Source organism: Nerophis lumbriciformis, linkage group LG01 (genome assembly GCF_033978685.3).
Source record: "Nerophis lumbriciformis linkage group LG01, RoL_Nlum_v2.1, whole genome shotgun sequence".
Classification (NCBI taxonomy): domain Eukaryota; kingdom Metazoa; phylum Chordata; class Actinopteri; order Syngnathiformes; family Syngnathidae; genus Nerophis; species Nerophis lumbriciformis.
The window spans coordinates 67,567,501-67,585,042 of NC_084548.2; the positions used below are offsets into that span (position 1 = coordinate 67,567,501).

The 17,542-nt window shown below is 32.6% G+C and overlaps 2 protein-coding genes across 3 annotated transcripts in view; both read left to right on the forward strand.

Moving 5' to 3' along the window:
* fkbp1ab (FKBP prolyl isomerase 1Ab) overlaps positions 1–8,245 on the forward strand; it is a 12,894-nt gene extending 4,649 nt beyond the window's left edge. The window contains exons 3-5 of one of the 2 annotated variants that reach the window (XM_061972319.2): positions 2,454–2,566; positions 2,670–2,794; positions 7,165–8,245. In XM_061972319.2, coding sequence (XP_061828303.1) covers positions 2,454–2,566; positions 2,670–2,794; positions 7,165–7,168 — 242 coding nt within the window. In that variant the 3' untranslated portion in view covers positions 7,169–8,245. Of the gene's footprint in view, positions 1–2,453; positions 2,567–2,669; positions 2,799–7,164 lie in introns of those variants that run through there. The other variant, XM_061972329.1, reaches the window with a different exon arrangement.
* Positions 8,246–13,275: 5,030 nt separating this feature from the next.
* sdcbp2 (syndecan binding protein (syntenin) 2) overlaps positions 13,276–17,542 on the forward strand; it is a 67,931-nt gene continuing 63,664 nt past the window's right edge. The window contains exon 1 of the mRNA XM_061924895.1: positions 13,276–13,463. The gene's annotated coding sequence lies outside the window, so the exon portion shown is untranslated. The remainder of the gene's footprint in view (positions 13,464–17,542) is intronic.

A 17,542-nucleotide genomic window follows, 5' to 3' on the forward strand; every position in this document is an offset into this window, starting at 1 on the left:
ACATTCTTTAAAAATCTTTAACATATTGTAAGATTATTTAACATTTGGTAACAATCTTTAACATTGTTTTACAATATTTTACAATCTTTAAACATTCTTCAACAATATTTAACATCTTGTACCAATCCCCAATATTTTGTAAAAAATTCTAAAACATTTTTTACATTCTTTATGCATTTTTACACCATTTTACAAATTTCAACAATCTTTAACATATTATAACTATCTTTGACATTTTGGAACAATATTCCACATTTTGTAACAATTTTTACATTTTGAAACAATTTTCAACATTTTCTTACATTCTTTAACATTTTGTAACAATCTTTAACTTTTGTAACAACATTTTTTACTTTCTTTAACATTTTTTAAAACACGTTTTACAATATTTTACATTTTTAATCAACCTTTAACATTCTTCAACAATCATTAGCATTTTGTAACAATCTTTAGAAATTCATAAAATGTTCAACATTTTGTAACAATCTTCAACATTTTGTAGCAATCTTTAACATTTTGTTACAATCTTTAACGTTTCGTAAAAATCTTTGACATTTTTTAACAACCCTCAAAATCTTGCACCATTTGAGAGTTTTATTTATAATTTTTTTTATTTTTTTATTTTTTTTTTACCCTTTTCTAACAATTTTCAACGTTTGGTACAATTTTTTTTTGAACAATCTTCAACAATTTTCAACATCTTATGCACTTTTTAACACTTTATAACAATCTTCAATATTTTGTAAAATTATCTAACATTCTTCAACAATCGTAAACATTTCGTAACGTTCTTCAATAATTTTGTAACAATTTTCAACATTTTGTGTGATGATTGTGTTGGTGTGTGTGTTGTTAAGTAATGATTGTGTTGTGTGTGTGTTGTTAAGTAATGATTGTGTTGGTGTGTGTGTTAAGTAATGATTGTGTTGGTGTGTGTGTTGTGTGATGATTGTGTTGGTGTGTGTTGTTAAGTAATGATTGTGTTGTGTGTGTTGTTAAGTAATGATTGTGTTGGTGTGTGTGTAGTTAAGTAATGATTGTGTTGGTGTGTGTGTTGTTAAGTAATGATTGTGTTGGTGTGTGTGTGTGTTGTTAAGTCATGATTGTGTTGGTGTGTGTGTTGTTAAGTAATGATTGTGTTGGTGTGTGTGTGTTGTTAAGTAATGATTGTGTTGGTGTGTGTGTGTGTGTGTGTGTGTGTTGTTAAGTCATGATTGTGTTGATGTGTGTGTTGTTAAGTAATGATTGTGTTGGTGTCTGTGTGTTGTTAAGTCATGATTGTGTTGGTTTGTGTGTTGTTAAGTAATGATTGTGTTGGTGTGTGTGTTGTTAAGTAATGATCGTGTTGGTGTGTGTTGTTAAATAATGATTGTGTTGGTATGTGTGTTGTTAAGTAAGGATTGTGTTGGTGTGTGTGTTGTTAAGTAATGATTGTGTTGGTGTGTGTGTTGTTAAGTAATGATTGTGTTGGTGTGTGTGTGTGTTGTGTGATGATTGTGTTGGTGTGTGTGTTGTTAAGTAATGATTGTGTTGGTGTGAGTGTTGTTAAGTAATGATTGTGTTGGTGTGTGTGTTGTTAAATAATGATTGTGTTGGTGTGTGTGTTAAGTAATGATTGTGTTGGTATGTGTGTTGTTAAGTAAGGATTGTGTTGGTGTGTGTGTTGTTAGGTAATGATTGTGTTGGTGTGTGTGTGTTGTTAAGTAATGATTGTGTTGGTATGTGTGTTGTTAAGTAATGATTGTGTTGGTGTGTGTGTGTTGTTAAGTCATGATTGTGTTGGTGTGTGTGTTGTTAAGTAATGATTGTGTTGGTGTGTGTGTTAAGTAATGATTGTGTTGGTGTGTGTGTGTGTGTTGTTAAGTCATGATTGTGTTGGTATGTGTGTGTTGTTAAATCATGATTGTGTTGGTGTGTGTGTTAAGTAATGATTGTGTTGGTGTGTGTGTTGTTAAGTAATGATTGTGTTGGTGTGTGTGTTGTTAAGTAATGATTGTGTTGGTGTGTGTGTTGTTAAATAATGATTGTGTTGGTGTGTGTGTTGTTAAGTAATGATTGTGTTGGTGTGTGTGTTGCTAAGTAATGATTGTGTTGGTGTGTGTGTTGTTAAATAATGATTGTGTTGGTGTGTGTGTTGTTAAATAATGATTGTGTTGGTGTGTGTGTTAAATAATGATTGTGTTGGTATGTGTGTTGATAAGTAAGGATTGTGTTGGTGTGTGTGTGTGTTGTTAAGTAATGATTGTGTTGGTGTGAGTGTTGTTAAGTAATGATTGTGTTGGTGTGTGTGTTGTTAAGTAAAGATTGTGTTGGTGTGTGTTGTTAAGTAATGATTGTGTTGGTGTGTGTGTTAAGTAATGATTGTGTTGGTGTGTGTGTGTGTGTGTTGTTAAGTCATGATTGTGTTGGTGTTTGTGTGTTGTTAAGTCATGATTATGTTGGTGTGTGTGCAGGTTCTTTGACTAACGGCCGCAAGTTTGACTCGTCTCGAGACAGAGACAAACCCTTCAGGTTCAAGATTGGCAAACAGGAAGTGATCCGAGGCTGGGAGGAAGGTGTGGTGCAGGTAAGAACAACAATTATGTTCATACCTTCACTTAGTGACATCATGGATGTTGTTGTTTTTAAAAAGACCTGCGTTGATGATGTATGCCTCCTCCTTCCTGCAGATGAGCGTAGGCCAAAGAGCCAAACTGACGTGTTCTCCGGACTACGCGTACGGGAACAAAGGCCACCCGGGCATCATCCCCCCCAACGCCACCCTCGTTTTTGACGTGGAGCTGCTGGCTCTGGAGTAAATATGAACGTCTTCCGTTTCCTACCATTCAGTGTCGGGTTTATTTTTGCACCTTTAAAAGTCGTCTTATATTCCGTCCTATAGTAGGTGTGGTTTTACACTGATGCTCCTATTGGAGGGAAAATATAAGTGAAAGCAGCAGCAGCAAAATATAAGTGAAGCAGCAGTTTTTGTTGTTTTATGGACAAAATGAGAATGCATCATAATCAGTGGCGGCTGGTGAATTTTGTTTTAGGTGGGGCTGAAAGTTTGTAAACCAACCCCATGTAGGAGGGTCATCCTCCCCCAGAAGATTTCTTTGTGATTTTCACATACAAATGAAGCATTCTGGTGCATTCTGACAAAATAATGATAATAGGTTTGCAGAGAACTACCAACCCCGTTTCCATATGAGTTGGGAAATTGTGTTAGATGTAAATATAAACGGAATACAATGATTTGCAAATCACTTTCAACCCATATTCAATTGAATGCACTACAAAGACAAGATATTTGATGTTCAAACTCATAAACTTTATTTATTTTTTGCAAATAATAATTAACTTAGGATTTCATGGCTGCAACACGTGCCAAAGTAGTTGGGAAAGGGCATGTTCACCACTGTGTTACATGGCCTTTCCTTTTAACAACACTCAGTAAACGTTTGGGAACTGAGGAGACACATTTTTTAAGCTTCTCAGGTGGAATTCTTTCCCATTCTTGCTTGATGTACAGCTTAAGTTGTTCAACAGTCCGGGGGTCTCCGTTGTGCTATTTTAGGCTTCATAATGCGCCACACATTTTCAATGGGAGACAGGTCTTGACTACAGGCAGGCCAGTCTAGTACCCGCACTCTTTTACTATGAAGCCACGTTGATGTAACACGTGGCTTGGCATTGTCTTGCTGAAATAAGCAGGGGCGTCCATGGTAACGTTGCTTGGATGGCAACATATGTTGCTCCAAAACCTGTATGTACCTTTCAGCATTAATGGCGCCTTCACAGATGTGTGAGTTACCCATGTCTTGGGCACACATGCTGGCTTTCCAACTTTGCGCCTATAACAATCCGGATGGTTCTTTTCCTCTTTGGTCCGGAGGACACGACGTCCACAGTTTCCAAAAACAATTTGAAATGTGGACTCGTCAGACCACAGAACACTTTTCCACTTTGTATCAGTCCATCTTAGATGAGCTCAGGCCCAGCGAAGCCGACGGCGTGTCTGGGTGTTGTTGATAAACGGTTTTCACCTTGCATAGGAGAGTTTTAACTTGCACTTACAGATGTAGCGACCAACTGTAGTTACTGACAGTGGGTTTCTGAAGTGTTCCTGAGCCCATGTGGTGATATCCTTAACACACTGATGTCGCTTGTTGATGCAGTACAGCCTGAGGGATCGAAGGTCACGATCTTAGCTGCTTACGTGCAGTGATTTCTCCAGATTCTCTGAACCCTTTGATGATATTACGGACCGTAGATGGTGAAATCCCTAAATTCCTTGCAATAGCTGGTTGAGAAAGGTTTTTCTTAAACTGTTCAACAATTTGCTCACGCATTTGTTGACAAAGTGGTGACCCTCGCCCCATCCTTGTTTGTGAATGACTGAGCATTTCATGGAATCTACTTTTATACCCAATCATGGCACCCACCTGTTCCCAATTTGCCTGTTCACCTGTGGGATGTTCCAAATAAGTGTTTGATGAGCATTCCTCAACTTTATCAGTATTTATTGCCACCTTTCCCAACTTCTTTGTCACGTGTTGCTGCCATCAAATTCTAAAGTTAATGATTATTTGCAAAAAAAAAACAAGTTTATCAGTTTGAACATCAAATATGTTGTCTTTGTCGCATATTCAACTGAATATGGGTTGAAAATGATTTGCAAATCATTGTATTCCGTTTATATTTACATCTAACACAATTTCCCAACTCATATGAAAACGGGGTTTGTATATATAATATACACACTGAAGGCATGATTCCACCATAGGTTTGCAGATAACTATATACAATATGTTATTCAAGTATGACATTTTTAAATTTAATGAATTTCATTGATAAGCAATTCTATTATGGTCATACTCTTGTTTGCTAGCGGCTACGATTTCAGTACGACTGAAGATCTTTGCTCCTTCTCAACTCTGTGGCAATATTCTTTTTACAAAATACAACCAATAGTACGTTAATGTTAAATCTTACTTGTGAAAAGTAATCCCCCGATTCCTATTTTCAACAGTCCGCTCATTTGAGCAGGAAAACGCTGAACACCAGCGCGGCATCTTTGTTTTATACCTGCTGTCTCGCCGGTTCCTCATCACCACTTCAAGATGGCGGCCCAATTTCTCGCATCACAGTAGCCAACGCTGCGTCTACTTATAAGATGTCTATGGTGTCACCCACACTGGTTTAAATGTAACTTAGATATTGGGTTTCACTATGTAAAAGCACTTTGAGTCACTAGAGAAAAGCGCTATATAAATATGATTCACTTCACTACAATGATAACAAATCTTTGTAAAAGTGAAAAAAGCTCAGTATCGTTACGATTTTTCTAGGAGTAAAAAGTATTTTAATGAGTGACCCCTAAAGCATTTATTTGAAAACTACAACTACTGCAATGACAAATAAAATAATAATATAAATGTCCGATAATGGCCTTTTTGCCGATATCCGATATTCCGATATTGTCCAACTCTTAATTACCGATACCGATATCAACTGATACCGATATCAACCGATACCGATACATACAGTCATGCAATTAACACATTATTATGCCTAATTTTGTTGTGATGCCCCGCTGGATGCATTAAACAATGTAACAAGGTTTTCCAAAATAAATCAACTCAAGTTATGGAAAAAAGTGCCAACATGGCACTGCCATATTTATTATTGAAGTCACAAAGTGCTTTTTTTTTTTAACATGCCTCAAAACAGCAGCTTGGAATTTGGGACATGCTCTCCCTGAGAGAGCATGAGGAGGTTGAGGTGGGCGGGATTAGGGGTAGGGGTAGCGGGGGTGTATATTGTAGCTCCTGGAAGAGTTAGTGCTGCAAGGGGTTCTGGGTATTTGTTCTGTTGTATTTATGTTGTGTTACGGTGCGGATGTTCTCCCGAAATGTGTTTGTCATTCTTGTTTGGTGTGGGTTCACAGTGTGGCGCATATTTGTAACAATGTTAAAGTTGTTTATACGGCCACCCTCAGTATGATCTGTATGGCTGTTGACCAAGTATGCCTTGCATTCACTTGTGTGTGTGTGTGCAAAGTCGTAGATATTATGTGACTGGGCCGGCATGCAAAGGCAGTGCCTTTAAGGTTTATTGGCGCTCTGTACTTCTCCCTACGTTCGTGTACACAGCGGCATTTTAAAAAGTCATACATTTTCCTTTTTTTTTAAAACCGATACCGATATCTTGAAACCGATACCGATAATTACCGATATTGCATTTTAAAGCATTTATCGGCAGGCCGATATTATCGGACATCTCTACTTTTCATCCACCTTCCGCTTGTATTCATCGTGTATCTCCTTAGGATTCTTGAAGAGGTGGGAGATCAACTTGCTCGTATTAAAGGAGGACGTCTTGGTTCCTCGTCGCGTAACCAACTTTTTGCAGTCATTGCAAATTGCCAGTTTTTTATCCCTCAGAGACACTTTCAAATAATCCCAAACCATGTCGTTAGTCAGTCACCGAGCGAGCTCGCTTGTTAGCCACGGCTACAGCACCGGCAACAACACACTCTTGTTGTTGTTATGCTCCGCTCGCGGCGGTTTGATGAGGTCATCAAGCGTCGCCAGTAAACCTCTCATGCTGCATTCGTCAACTCCTGTGTTGTGAGTGGGGAGAAGGGAGGGGGGAGAGGGGAGAGGTAAGAGGGGAGGGGCTGCTGACTGGGTGACGCGACTGCGCTTTACTTCTCCCTACGTCCGTGTACCGCTCCGTACAGCGGCGTTTTAAAAAGTCATTAATTTTACTTTTTGAAACCTATACCGATAATTTCTGATATTACATTTTAAAAACATTAATTGGCCGATAATATCGGACATCTATAAATAATAATAATAATAATACAAATACTAACAACTTCAATTTATAATGCACTTTTTATTTGACATCACACCTCAAAGTGCTGAATATACATATTAAATCATAATACTACAAATATACGATGATGATCATATTTTCAAGACCTGCTTTTGGGCAAAATAAGTTTTTCGACAAATAATGTTTTTTTTTTTAAATGTGAGTGACGAAGAAAAGCTCTGACTTAAAAACGAAGCATTTCTGTGTGCACGTGTGAACTTCTAGACCCCCAATATAGGACTCTACATATCGACTACCATATAAGGCGACGTATTTTCACCGACTCCTTCATTTTTTCCCCAGATGATTTTCTGCTGCTGACTGGAAAAGAAGAAGAAGCAAGTCCTTGTCACAAAATTGATACAACAAATTTTATTACAACTCCAGTCTTCAAATGAAAGTGCATGCGGTAAAGTACACGTGCATTACTACGAATATTACTACGATTATTACTTTTACTGCAAACATACTTATACAAGCACACAAGAGTTCAATACATTTAGCATTGGAAGTACTACTGTACGGCATGTACAGTAAAGTATGTGTGTACTACACAAATACTTTACTCTATATTGTGTACACTTTCTATTTAGTGCCAGTACACGAATGCCGTGTGTTCGAGTCCTGCTACTGAAAACTTCCATTATGTCCGCGTAAAACGTTGCCTTATTTTGCCCTTTTTAAATGATTTTCTCTCGCTTTCTTACAAGTTAATCCAAAAAACCCCACAAAACTATCAACAATCAAATGTGTATTTTTCTTACGGCAGTATTACAAAAGTACATGTAAATCATTGACAATGTCTGATATACGACAGTACCTATGTAGTTGTGTGTGTATGCAGGATAAAGCAATGATGGCATTTCCTAAAAAACAATAAAAACATTCAATTGTCTTAAATGCCCGGTGGCCATTAAAAAAAAAAAAAAAAAGATCTCAATGAAAATTCTGTTAGAAAAAAAAAAGATGCTGGGTCATGTCCATTCAACACAGCATATATTTATTTATGTCTAAAAGGAAATGTTCTCACATGGAAAAACAATCACCTTTACGTAACTATACTGTAGTAGTCAATATAATATCAAACATGTGGAAATATTCAAATAAATTAAGTGATGTCCACCTGTACATCCTTCTTGTTTAATATTGTATTACTTTTAAACAGTTAAAACGTTATTTGATGTTCTTTTACATTTTTAAACATAATTGAACACCTTTTTACTTTTACATTTTTCAAATTCATTTTCCTACAAACATTTCCCAACATTGTTTTATACTTTCCAACAGTCTTGAACATTTCCTAACAGTCTTTAATATTTTCTGTCATTTCAAAAATATATATACAGGTAAAAGCCAGTAAATTAGAATATTTTTAAAAACTTGATTTATTTCAGTAATTGCATTCAAAAGGTGTAACTTGTACATTATATTTATTCATTGCACACAGACTGATGCATTCAAATGTTTATTTCATTTAATTTTGATGATTTGAAGTGGCAACAAATGAAAATCCAAAATTCCGTGTGTCACAAAATTTGAATATTACTTATACAAAAAAGGGATTTTTAGAAATGTTGGCCAACTGAAAAGTATGAAAATGAAAAATATGAGCATGTACAATACTCAATACTTGGTTGGAGCTCCTTTTGCCTCAATTACTGCGTTAATGCGGCGTGGCATGGAGTCGATGAGTTTCTGGCACTGCTCAGGTGTTATGAGAGCCCAGGTTGCTCTGATAGTGGCCTTCAACTCTTCTGCGTTTTTGGGTCTGGCATTCTGCATCTTCCTTTTCACAATACCCCACAGATTTTCTATGGGGCTAAGGTCAGGGGAGTTGGCGGGCCAATTTAGAACAGAAATACCATGGTCCGTAAACCAGGCACGGGTAGATTCTGCGCTGTGTGCAGGCGCCAAGTCCTGTTGGAACTTGAAATCTCCATCTCCATAGAGCAGGTCAGCAGCAGGAAGCATGAAGTGCTCTAAAACTTGCTGGTAGACGGCTGCGTTGACCCTGGATCTCAGGAAACAGAGTGGACCGACACCAGCAGATGACATGGCACCCCAAACCATCACCCAACCATGCAAATTTTGCATTTCCTTTGGAAATCGAGGTCCCAGAGTCTGGAGGAAGACAGGAGAGGCACAGGATCCACGTTGCCTGAAGTCTAGTGTAAAGTTTCCACCATCAGTGATGGTTTGGGGTGCCATGTCATCTGCTGGTGTCGGTCCACTGTGGACTCGTCAGACCACAGAACACTTTTCCACTTTGTATCAGTCCATCTTAGATGAGCTCAGGCCCAGCGAAGCCGACGGCGTTTCTGGGTGTTGTTGATAAACGGTTTTCGCCTTGCATAGGAAAGTTTTAACTTGCACTTACAGATGTAGCGACCAACTGTAGTTACTGACAGTGGGTTTCTGAAGTGTTCCTGAGACCATGTGGTGATATCCTTTACACACTGATGTCGTTTGTTGATGCAGTACAGCCTTAGGGATCGAAGGTCACGGGCTTAGCTGCTTACGTGCAGTGATTTCTCCAGATTCTCTGAACCCTTTGATGATATTACGGACCGTAGATGGTGAAATCCCTAAATTCCTTGCAATAGCTGGTTGAGAAAGGTTTTTCTTAAACTGTTCAACAATTTGCTCACGCATTTGTTGACAAAGTGGTGACCCTCGCCCCATCCTTGTTTGTGAATGACTGAACATTTCATGGAATCTACTTTTATACCCAATCATGGCACCCACCTGTTCCCAATTTGCCTGTTCACCTGTGGGATGTTCCAAATAAGTGTTTGATGAGCATTCCTCAACTTTATCAGTATTTATTTATTCATTTTTACAATTTGTAACAGTCTCTAACATTTCCCAACATTATTTTATAGTTTCTGTCACTTTCTAAATATTGTATTAACAGTCTTGAACATGTCCTAACATTCTTTAATATTTTCTGTAATTAAAAAAATAATTTGGCCATGCGATGAGGTGGCGACTTGTCCAGGGTGTACCCCGCCTTCCGCCCGATTGTAGCTGAGATAGGCTCCAGCGCCCCCCGCGACCCTGAAGGGAATAAGCGGTAGAAAATGGATGGATGGATAAAAAAATAATAAAAATTCCAAAACGGTCTTGAACATTTCTTAACATTCTCTTATATTTTCTGTCATTTTTACATTTTCTAGCAGTCTCCAACATATCCTAAAATTATTTGATAGTTTCTGTCACTTTTTAAATATTGTATTAACAGTCTTCATCATGTCCTAACATTCTTTAATATTTTCTGTCATTTAAAAAAAAAAAAAAAAAAGAAGTTCCTTAACAGTCTTGAACATTTCCTAACATTTTTTTATATTTTCTGTCACTTTTTAAATATTTTATTAACAGCCTTTAACATGTACTCACATTTTTTTAATATATTTTCTGTCACAAAAAAAATAAAACAATAAAAAATATATATATATATATAATGTTGCATAAAAATCTGGAACATATCCTAACATTCTTTTATATTTTACATTTTCTAACAGTCTCTAACATTTCCTAACATTATTTTATAGTTTATGTCATTTTTTAAATATTTCATTAACAGTCCAGATGAGGTGGTTTGGGCATCTGGTCAGGATGCCACCCGAACGCCTCCCTAGGGAGGTGTTTAGGGCACGTCCGACCGGTAGGAGGCCGCGGGGAAGACCCAGGACACGTTGGGAAGACTTTGTCTCCCGGCTAGCCTGGGAACGCCTCGGGGTCCCACAGGAAGAGCTGGACGAAGTGGCTGGGGAGAGGGAAGTCTGGGCTTCCCTGCTTAGGCTGCTGCCCCCGCGACCCGACCTCTGATAAGCGGAAGAAGATGGATGGATGGATGGATGGTCTTGAACATTTCCTATTATTCTTTAATATTTTTGTCATTTAAAAAAAAAAAAGTTCCATAACAGTCTTGAACATTCAATAACTGTGTCTTATATTTTATGTCATTTTTTAAAAAATGTTCTAAGTCTCTAACATTTCCCAACATTCTTTTATAGTTTCTGTCGCTTTTTAAATATTGTATTAACAGTCTTGAACATTTCCTAACATTCTTTAATATTTTCTGTCATTTAAAAAAAAAAAAAAAAGTTCCATAACAGTATTGAACATTTCCTAACATTCTCTTTTCTGTCACTTTTTAAATATTTTATTAACAGACTTTAACACATCTTTAATTGTTTTTATTATATTTTCTATCATTTTTTAAATAAATAAATATAATGTTCCATAATAGTCTTCAACATTTCCTAACATTCTCTTATATTTTCTGTCATTTTTACAATGTCTAACAGTCTCTAACATTTCCTAACATTCTTTTATAGTTTCTCTTAATTTTTGAATATTTTATTAACAGTCTTGAACAATTCCTAACATTCTTGTCATTAAAAAAAAAAGAAGTTATATAGCAGTATTTAACATTTCCTAACATTCTCTTAAACTTTCTGTCAGTTTTTAAATATTTTCTACAAAAGTTTTTACTATTTCCTAACATTCTTTAAATGTTCTGTAATTAAAAAAACAAACATTTTCTAACAGTCTTTAACATTTCCTAACATTCTTTAATATTTTCTGATTTAAAAACAAACATTTTCTAACAGTCTTTAACATTTCCTAACGTGTATTTACATTTTCTGTCATTTCTAAAGTATTTTCCTCAAGTCTTTAACATTTCAGAACATTCTTGTATATTTTCTGTCATTTAAAAAATATATTTTCCATAACAGTTTTTACCATTTCCCAACATTCTTTAAATTTCTGTTATTTTTTTAAACATTTTCCGACAACCTTTAACATTTAATTCTTTGACAATCTTTTCCAGCATTATTTAACATCTTTCAACATACTTAAAGATTCAAAAACGACCAGAAAAAGGATTTATATTATTAATTATAAGAAGTGTATGTTCATATTCATATAAAAAGTTATTTAGTATTTATTATTTTTAATTTTTTTTTACAATTTTCAACATAATTTCCATTTTTTAAACACTATTTAACAATATTTTCCAGCATTTGTCAAGATTCTTCAAGTTTCCATGACCAGAAAATATTGACATCAATTGTAATTAGGGCTGCAACTAACGATTAATTCGACAATCGATTAATCTGTCGATTATTACTTCGATTAATCGATTAATAATCGGATAAAAGAGACAAACTACATTTCTATACTTTCCAGTATTTTATTGGAAAAAAAACTAATGGCACCATTCCTTTTTTGATTAGTGTTTCTCAGCTGTTTGTACATGTTGCAGTTTATAAATAAAGGTTTATAAAAAAAATACAAATAAAAAAAAATAATAATTGAAAAAAAAATGTTTGCCTCTGCGCATGCGCAAAGCATAGATCCAACGAGTCGATGACTAAATTAATCGCCAACTATTTTTATAATTGATTTTAATTGATTTAATTGATTAGTTCTTGCAGCCCTAATTGTAATCTTTGTATACATTTTTCATCTATGAATATACAATATTTGTTATTCTCCCACATACTTTAATATTTTCCAACACACTTTAAGGTTGCAACATTGTCAAACATGACCTGTAAATATTTATATTTTCAGTCATGATATATATATATATATATATATATATATATATATATATATATATATATATATATATATATATATATATATATATATATATATATATATATATATACACATGTATATGTATATGTATATATATATTTTATTTTTTTAATTTTAATTTAATTTTATTTTATTTTTTTTATTGTACAGTATTTATTTTTTACATTAATATATTACATTACATTAATTTATATATATATATTTATTTATTTATTTATTTATGTATTTATGTATTTTAATTTTAAATTTTAAATTTTATTTATTTTAATTTTATTTTAATTTGTAAAAAAAAACTTTTTTTTACTGTACAGTATTTATTTTTTACATTTTCCACCTAACTTCAATATTTCAAAATTGTCAATCATGACCAGATATTATGTAACATTGTTTAACGTTCTGCCTAAAAATATTGCAGAATGTTGTAAATAAATGTCAGTTAAATATGTCAAATAAATATGATCCTTTGTAGTATAAAAAATATTGTCACTGTATGGAAATGTGTATTATATTTAATATGTGTATTATCCTTGACTGCACTTAAATGTAGAGTATATGTAGAATATATTTATATTATTTATTATATGTTATATATATATATATTATATATATTACCGTATATTATATTATTTGTAATTATTATTGTCTATTGTGAGCGAACTGTGGTGCTTAATTTCCCCCAGGAATCAATAAAGTACTTTCTATTCTATATATTCACAAGCTACTTGTAATGAGTGTTTTATAATAAAGTCATCACGAGTCCAGGTCATGTGACCAGTGTGGGCGGGGTTTGTGACGTAACAGCGCTGGTCGGGGTCCGCGAGAGCTGGAATTTCAGGTGTGACGTCACTTTCCAGAATCCCCTTCCTTGGTCGACGGGAGCGAAAGAATAAAGCAACAACAACAAAAACAAGACCAAAAAAAGACATTTGAACAGTGCGGCCGTCGCGGACTTTGGTTGGAAGAAGAAAACGAGGTTCGAACATTTCCAGGTGAGAGTTTGATGTCTTTCATGGTAGGCTAACGGTACATGCTAACGGTACGTGCTAGCTGTGTTTGTGCGTCACTTGAAATTCACATTCAGGACCAAGACGGACATCTTAGTCGTTTTAACTTCTTTTTTCGAGCATCCTAACAAACTAACTACATATATTTACCAGTTGTAAACACGTTGGATAATGTTCATTCTTAGCGCTCTGTGGTAAGGTGAAGATCAAAGATGCTTCTTCCGCATTCTTTTTATTTCCTTCTAAAAAATGATTTATTTATTTATTTTACAATTTTTGTGTTCATCACAACTTATTTTCCCAGTAACGTCTGTCTCTAGAAAGCATGTAATATCGTGCTAAATATTTTCTGTCATTTGAAAAACAAAAACAAAGCTTCCATAATAGTCTAGAACATTTCGTAACATTCTCCTATATTTTCTGTCATTTTTACATTTTCTAACAGTCTCTAACATTTCTCAACATTCTTTTATAGTTTATGTCACTTTTAAAATATTTCATTAACAGTCTTGAACATTTCCTAACATTCTTTAATACTTTCTGTCATTTAAAAAAAAAAAAGAATAAAATGTTCCATAACAGTGTTGAACATTTCCTAACATTCTCTTATATTTTCTGTCATTTTTACATTTTCTAACAGTCTCTAACATTTCCCAACATTCTTTTATAGTTTATGTCACTTTTAAAATATTTCATTAACAGTCTTTGACATTTCTTAGCATTCTTTAATACTTTCTGTCATTTAAAAAAAAAAGGAATACAATGTTCCATAACAGTGTTGAACATTTCCTAACATGCTCTTATATTTTCTGTCACTTTTTAAATATTTTATTAACAGTCTTTAACATATCCTTAATTTATTTTATATTTTCTGTCATTTTTAAATAAATAAATATAATGTTCCATAACAGTCTTGAACATTTCCTAACATTCTCTTATATTTTCTGTCATTTTTACATTTTATAACAGTCTCTAACATTTCCCAACATTCTTTTATAGTTTGTCACTTTTAAAATATTTCATTAACAGTCTTGAACATTTCCTAACATTCTTTAATACTTTGTCATTAAAAAAATAGGAATAAAATGTTCCATAACAGTGTTGAACATTTCCTAACATTCTCTTATATTTTCTGTCATTTCTGTCACTTTTTAAATATTTTATTAACAGTCTTTAAAATTTCATTAATTTATTTTTAAATAAAGAAATATAATGTTCCATAACAGTCTTGAACATTTCCTAACATTCTCTTATATTTTCTGTCATTTTTACAATGTCTAGCAGTCTCTAACATTTCCTAACATTCTTTTATAGTTTCTGTCACTTTTTAAATATTTTATTAACAGTCTTTAACATATCCTTAATTTATTTTATATTTTCTGTCATTTTTATATAGAGAAATATAATGTTCCATAACAGTGTTGAACATTTCCTAACATTCTCATATATTTTCTGTCACTTTTTAAATATTTTATTAACAGTCTTTAACATTTCCTTAATTTATTTTTAAATAATGAAATATAATGTTCCATAACAGTGTTGAACATTTCCTAACTTTCTCTTATATTTTCTGTCATTTTTACAATGTCTAACAGTCTCTAACATTTCCCAACATTCTTTTATAGTTTATGTCACTTTTAAAATATTTCATTAACAGTCTTGAACATTTCCTAACATTCTTTAATACTTTCTGTCATTAAAAAAAAAGGAATATAATGTTCCATAACAGTGTTGAACATTTCCTAACTTTCTCTTATATTTTCTGTCATTTTTTCAATGTCTAACAGTCTCTAACATTTCCCAACATTCTTTTATAGTTTATGTCACTTTTAAAATATTTCATTAACAGTCTTGAACATTTCCTAACATTCTTTAATACTTTCTGTCATTTAAAAAAAAAAGGAATACAATGTTCCATAACAGTGTTGAACATTTCCTAACATGCTCTTATATTTTCTGTCACTTTTTAAATATTTTATTAACAGTCTTTAACATATCCTTAATTTATTTTATATTTTCTGTCATTTTTAAATAAATAAATATAATGTTCCATAACAGTCTTGAACATTTCCTAACATTCTCTTATATTTTCTGTCATTTTTACATTTTATAACAGTCTCTAACATTTCCCAACATTCTTTTATAGTTTGTCACTTTTAAAATATTTCATTAACAGTCTTGAACATTTCCTAACATTCTTTAATACTTTGTCATTAAAAAATAGGAATAAAATGTTCCATAACAGTGTTGAACATTTCCTAACATTCTCTTATATTTTCTGTCATTTCTGTCACTTTTTAAATATTTTATTAACAGTCTTTAAAATTTCATTAATTTATTTTTAAATAAAGAAATATAATGTTCCATAACAGTCTTGAACATTTCCTAACATTCTCTTATATTTTCTGTCATTTTTACAATGTCTAACAGTCTCTAACATTTCCTAACATTCTTTTATAGTTTCTGTCACTTTTTAAATATTTTATTAACAGTCTTTAACATATCCTTAATTTATTTTATATTTTCTGTCATTTTTATATAGAGAAATATAATGTTCCATAACAGTGTTGAACATTTCCTAACATTCTCATATATTTTCTGTCACTTTTTAAATATTTTATTAACAGTCTTTAACATTTCCTTAATTTATTTTTAAATAATGAAATATAATGTTCCATAACAGTGTTGAACATTTCCTAACTTTCTCTTATATTTTCTGTCATTTTTACAATGTCTAACAGTCTCTAACATTTCCCAACATTCTTTTATAGTTTATGTCACTTTTAAAATATTTCATTAACAGTCTTGAACATTTCCTAACATTCTTTAATACTTTCTGTCATTTAAAAAAAAAAGGAATAAAATGTTCCATAACAGTGTTGAACATTTCCTAACATTCTCTTATATTTTCTGTCATTTTTACATTTTCTAACAGTCTCTAACATTTCCCAACATTCTTTTATAGTTTATGTCACTTTTAAAATATTTCATTAACAGTCTTGAACATTTCCTAACATTCTTTAATACTTTCTGTCATTAAAAAAAAAGGAATATAATGTTCCATAACAGTGTTGAACATTTCCTAACTTTCTCTTATATTTTCTGTCATTTTTTCAATGTCTAACAGTCTCTAACATTTCCCAACATTCTTTTATAGTTTATGTCACTTTTAAAATATTTCATTAACAGTCTTGAACATTTCCTAACATTCTTTAATACTTTCTGTCATTTAAAAAAAAAGGAATAAAATGTTCCATAACAGTCTTGAACATTTCCTAACATTCTCTTATATTTTCTGTCATTTTTACATTTTCTAAGAGTCTCTAACATTTCCCAACATTCTTTTATAGTTTATGTCACTTTTAAAATATTTCATTAACAGTCTTGAACATTTCCTAACATTCTTTAATACTTTCTGTCATTTAAAAAAAAAATGAATGAAATGTTCCATTACAGTCTTGAACATTTCCTGACATTCTCTTATATTTTCTGTCATTTTTACATTTCCCAACATTCTTTTATAGTTTATGTCACTTTTAAAATATTTCATTAACAGTCTTGAACATTTCCTAACATTCTTTAATACTTTCTGTCATTTAAAAAAAAAAGGAATAAAATGTTCCATAACAGTCTTGAACATTTCCTAACATTCTCTTATATTTTCTGTCATTTTTACATTTTCTAAGAGTCTCTAACATTTCCCAACATTCTTTTATAGTTTATGTCACTTTTAAAATATTTCATTAACAGTCTTGAACATTTCCTAACATTCTTTAATACTTTCTGTCATTTAAAAAAAAAATGAATGAAATGTTCCATTACAGTCTTGAACATTTCCTGACATTCTCTTATATTTTCTGTCATTTTTACATTTCCCAACATTCTTTTATAGTTTATGTCACTTTTAAAATATTTCATTAACAGTCTTGAACATTTCCTAACATTCTTTAATACTTTCTGTCATTTAAAAAAAAAAGGAATAAAATGTTCCATAACAGTCTTGAACATTTCCTAACATTCTCTTATATTTTCTGTCATTTTTACATTTTCTAAGAGTCTCTAAC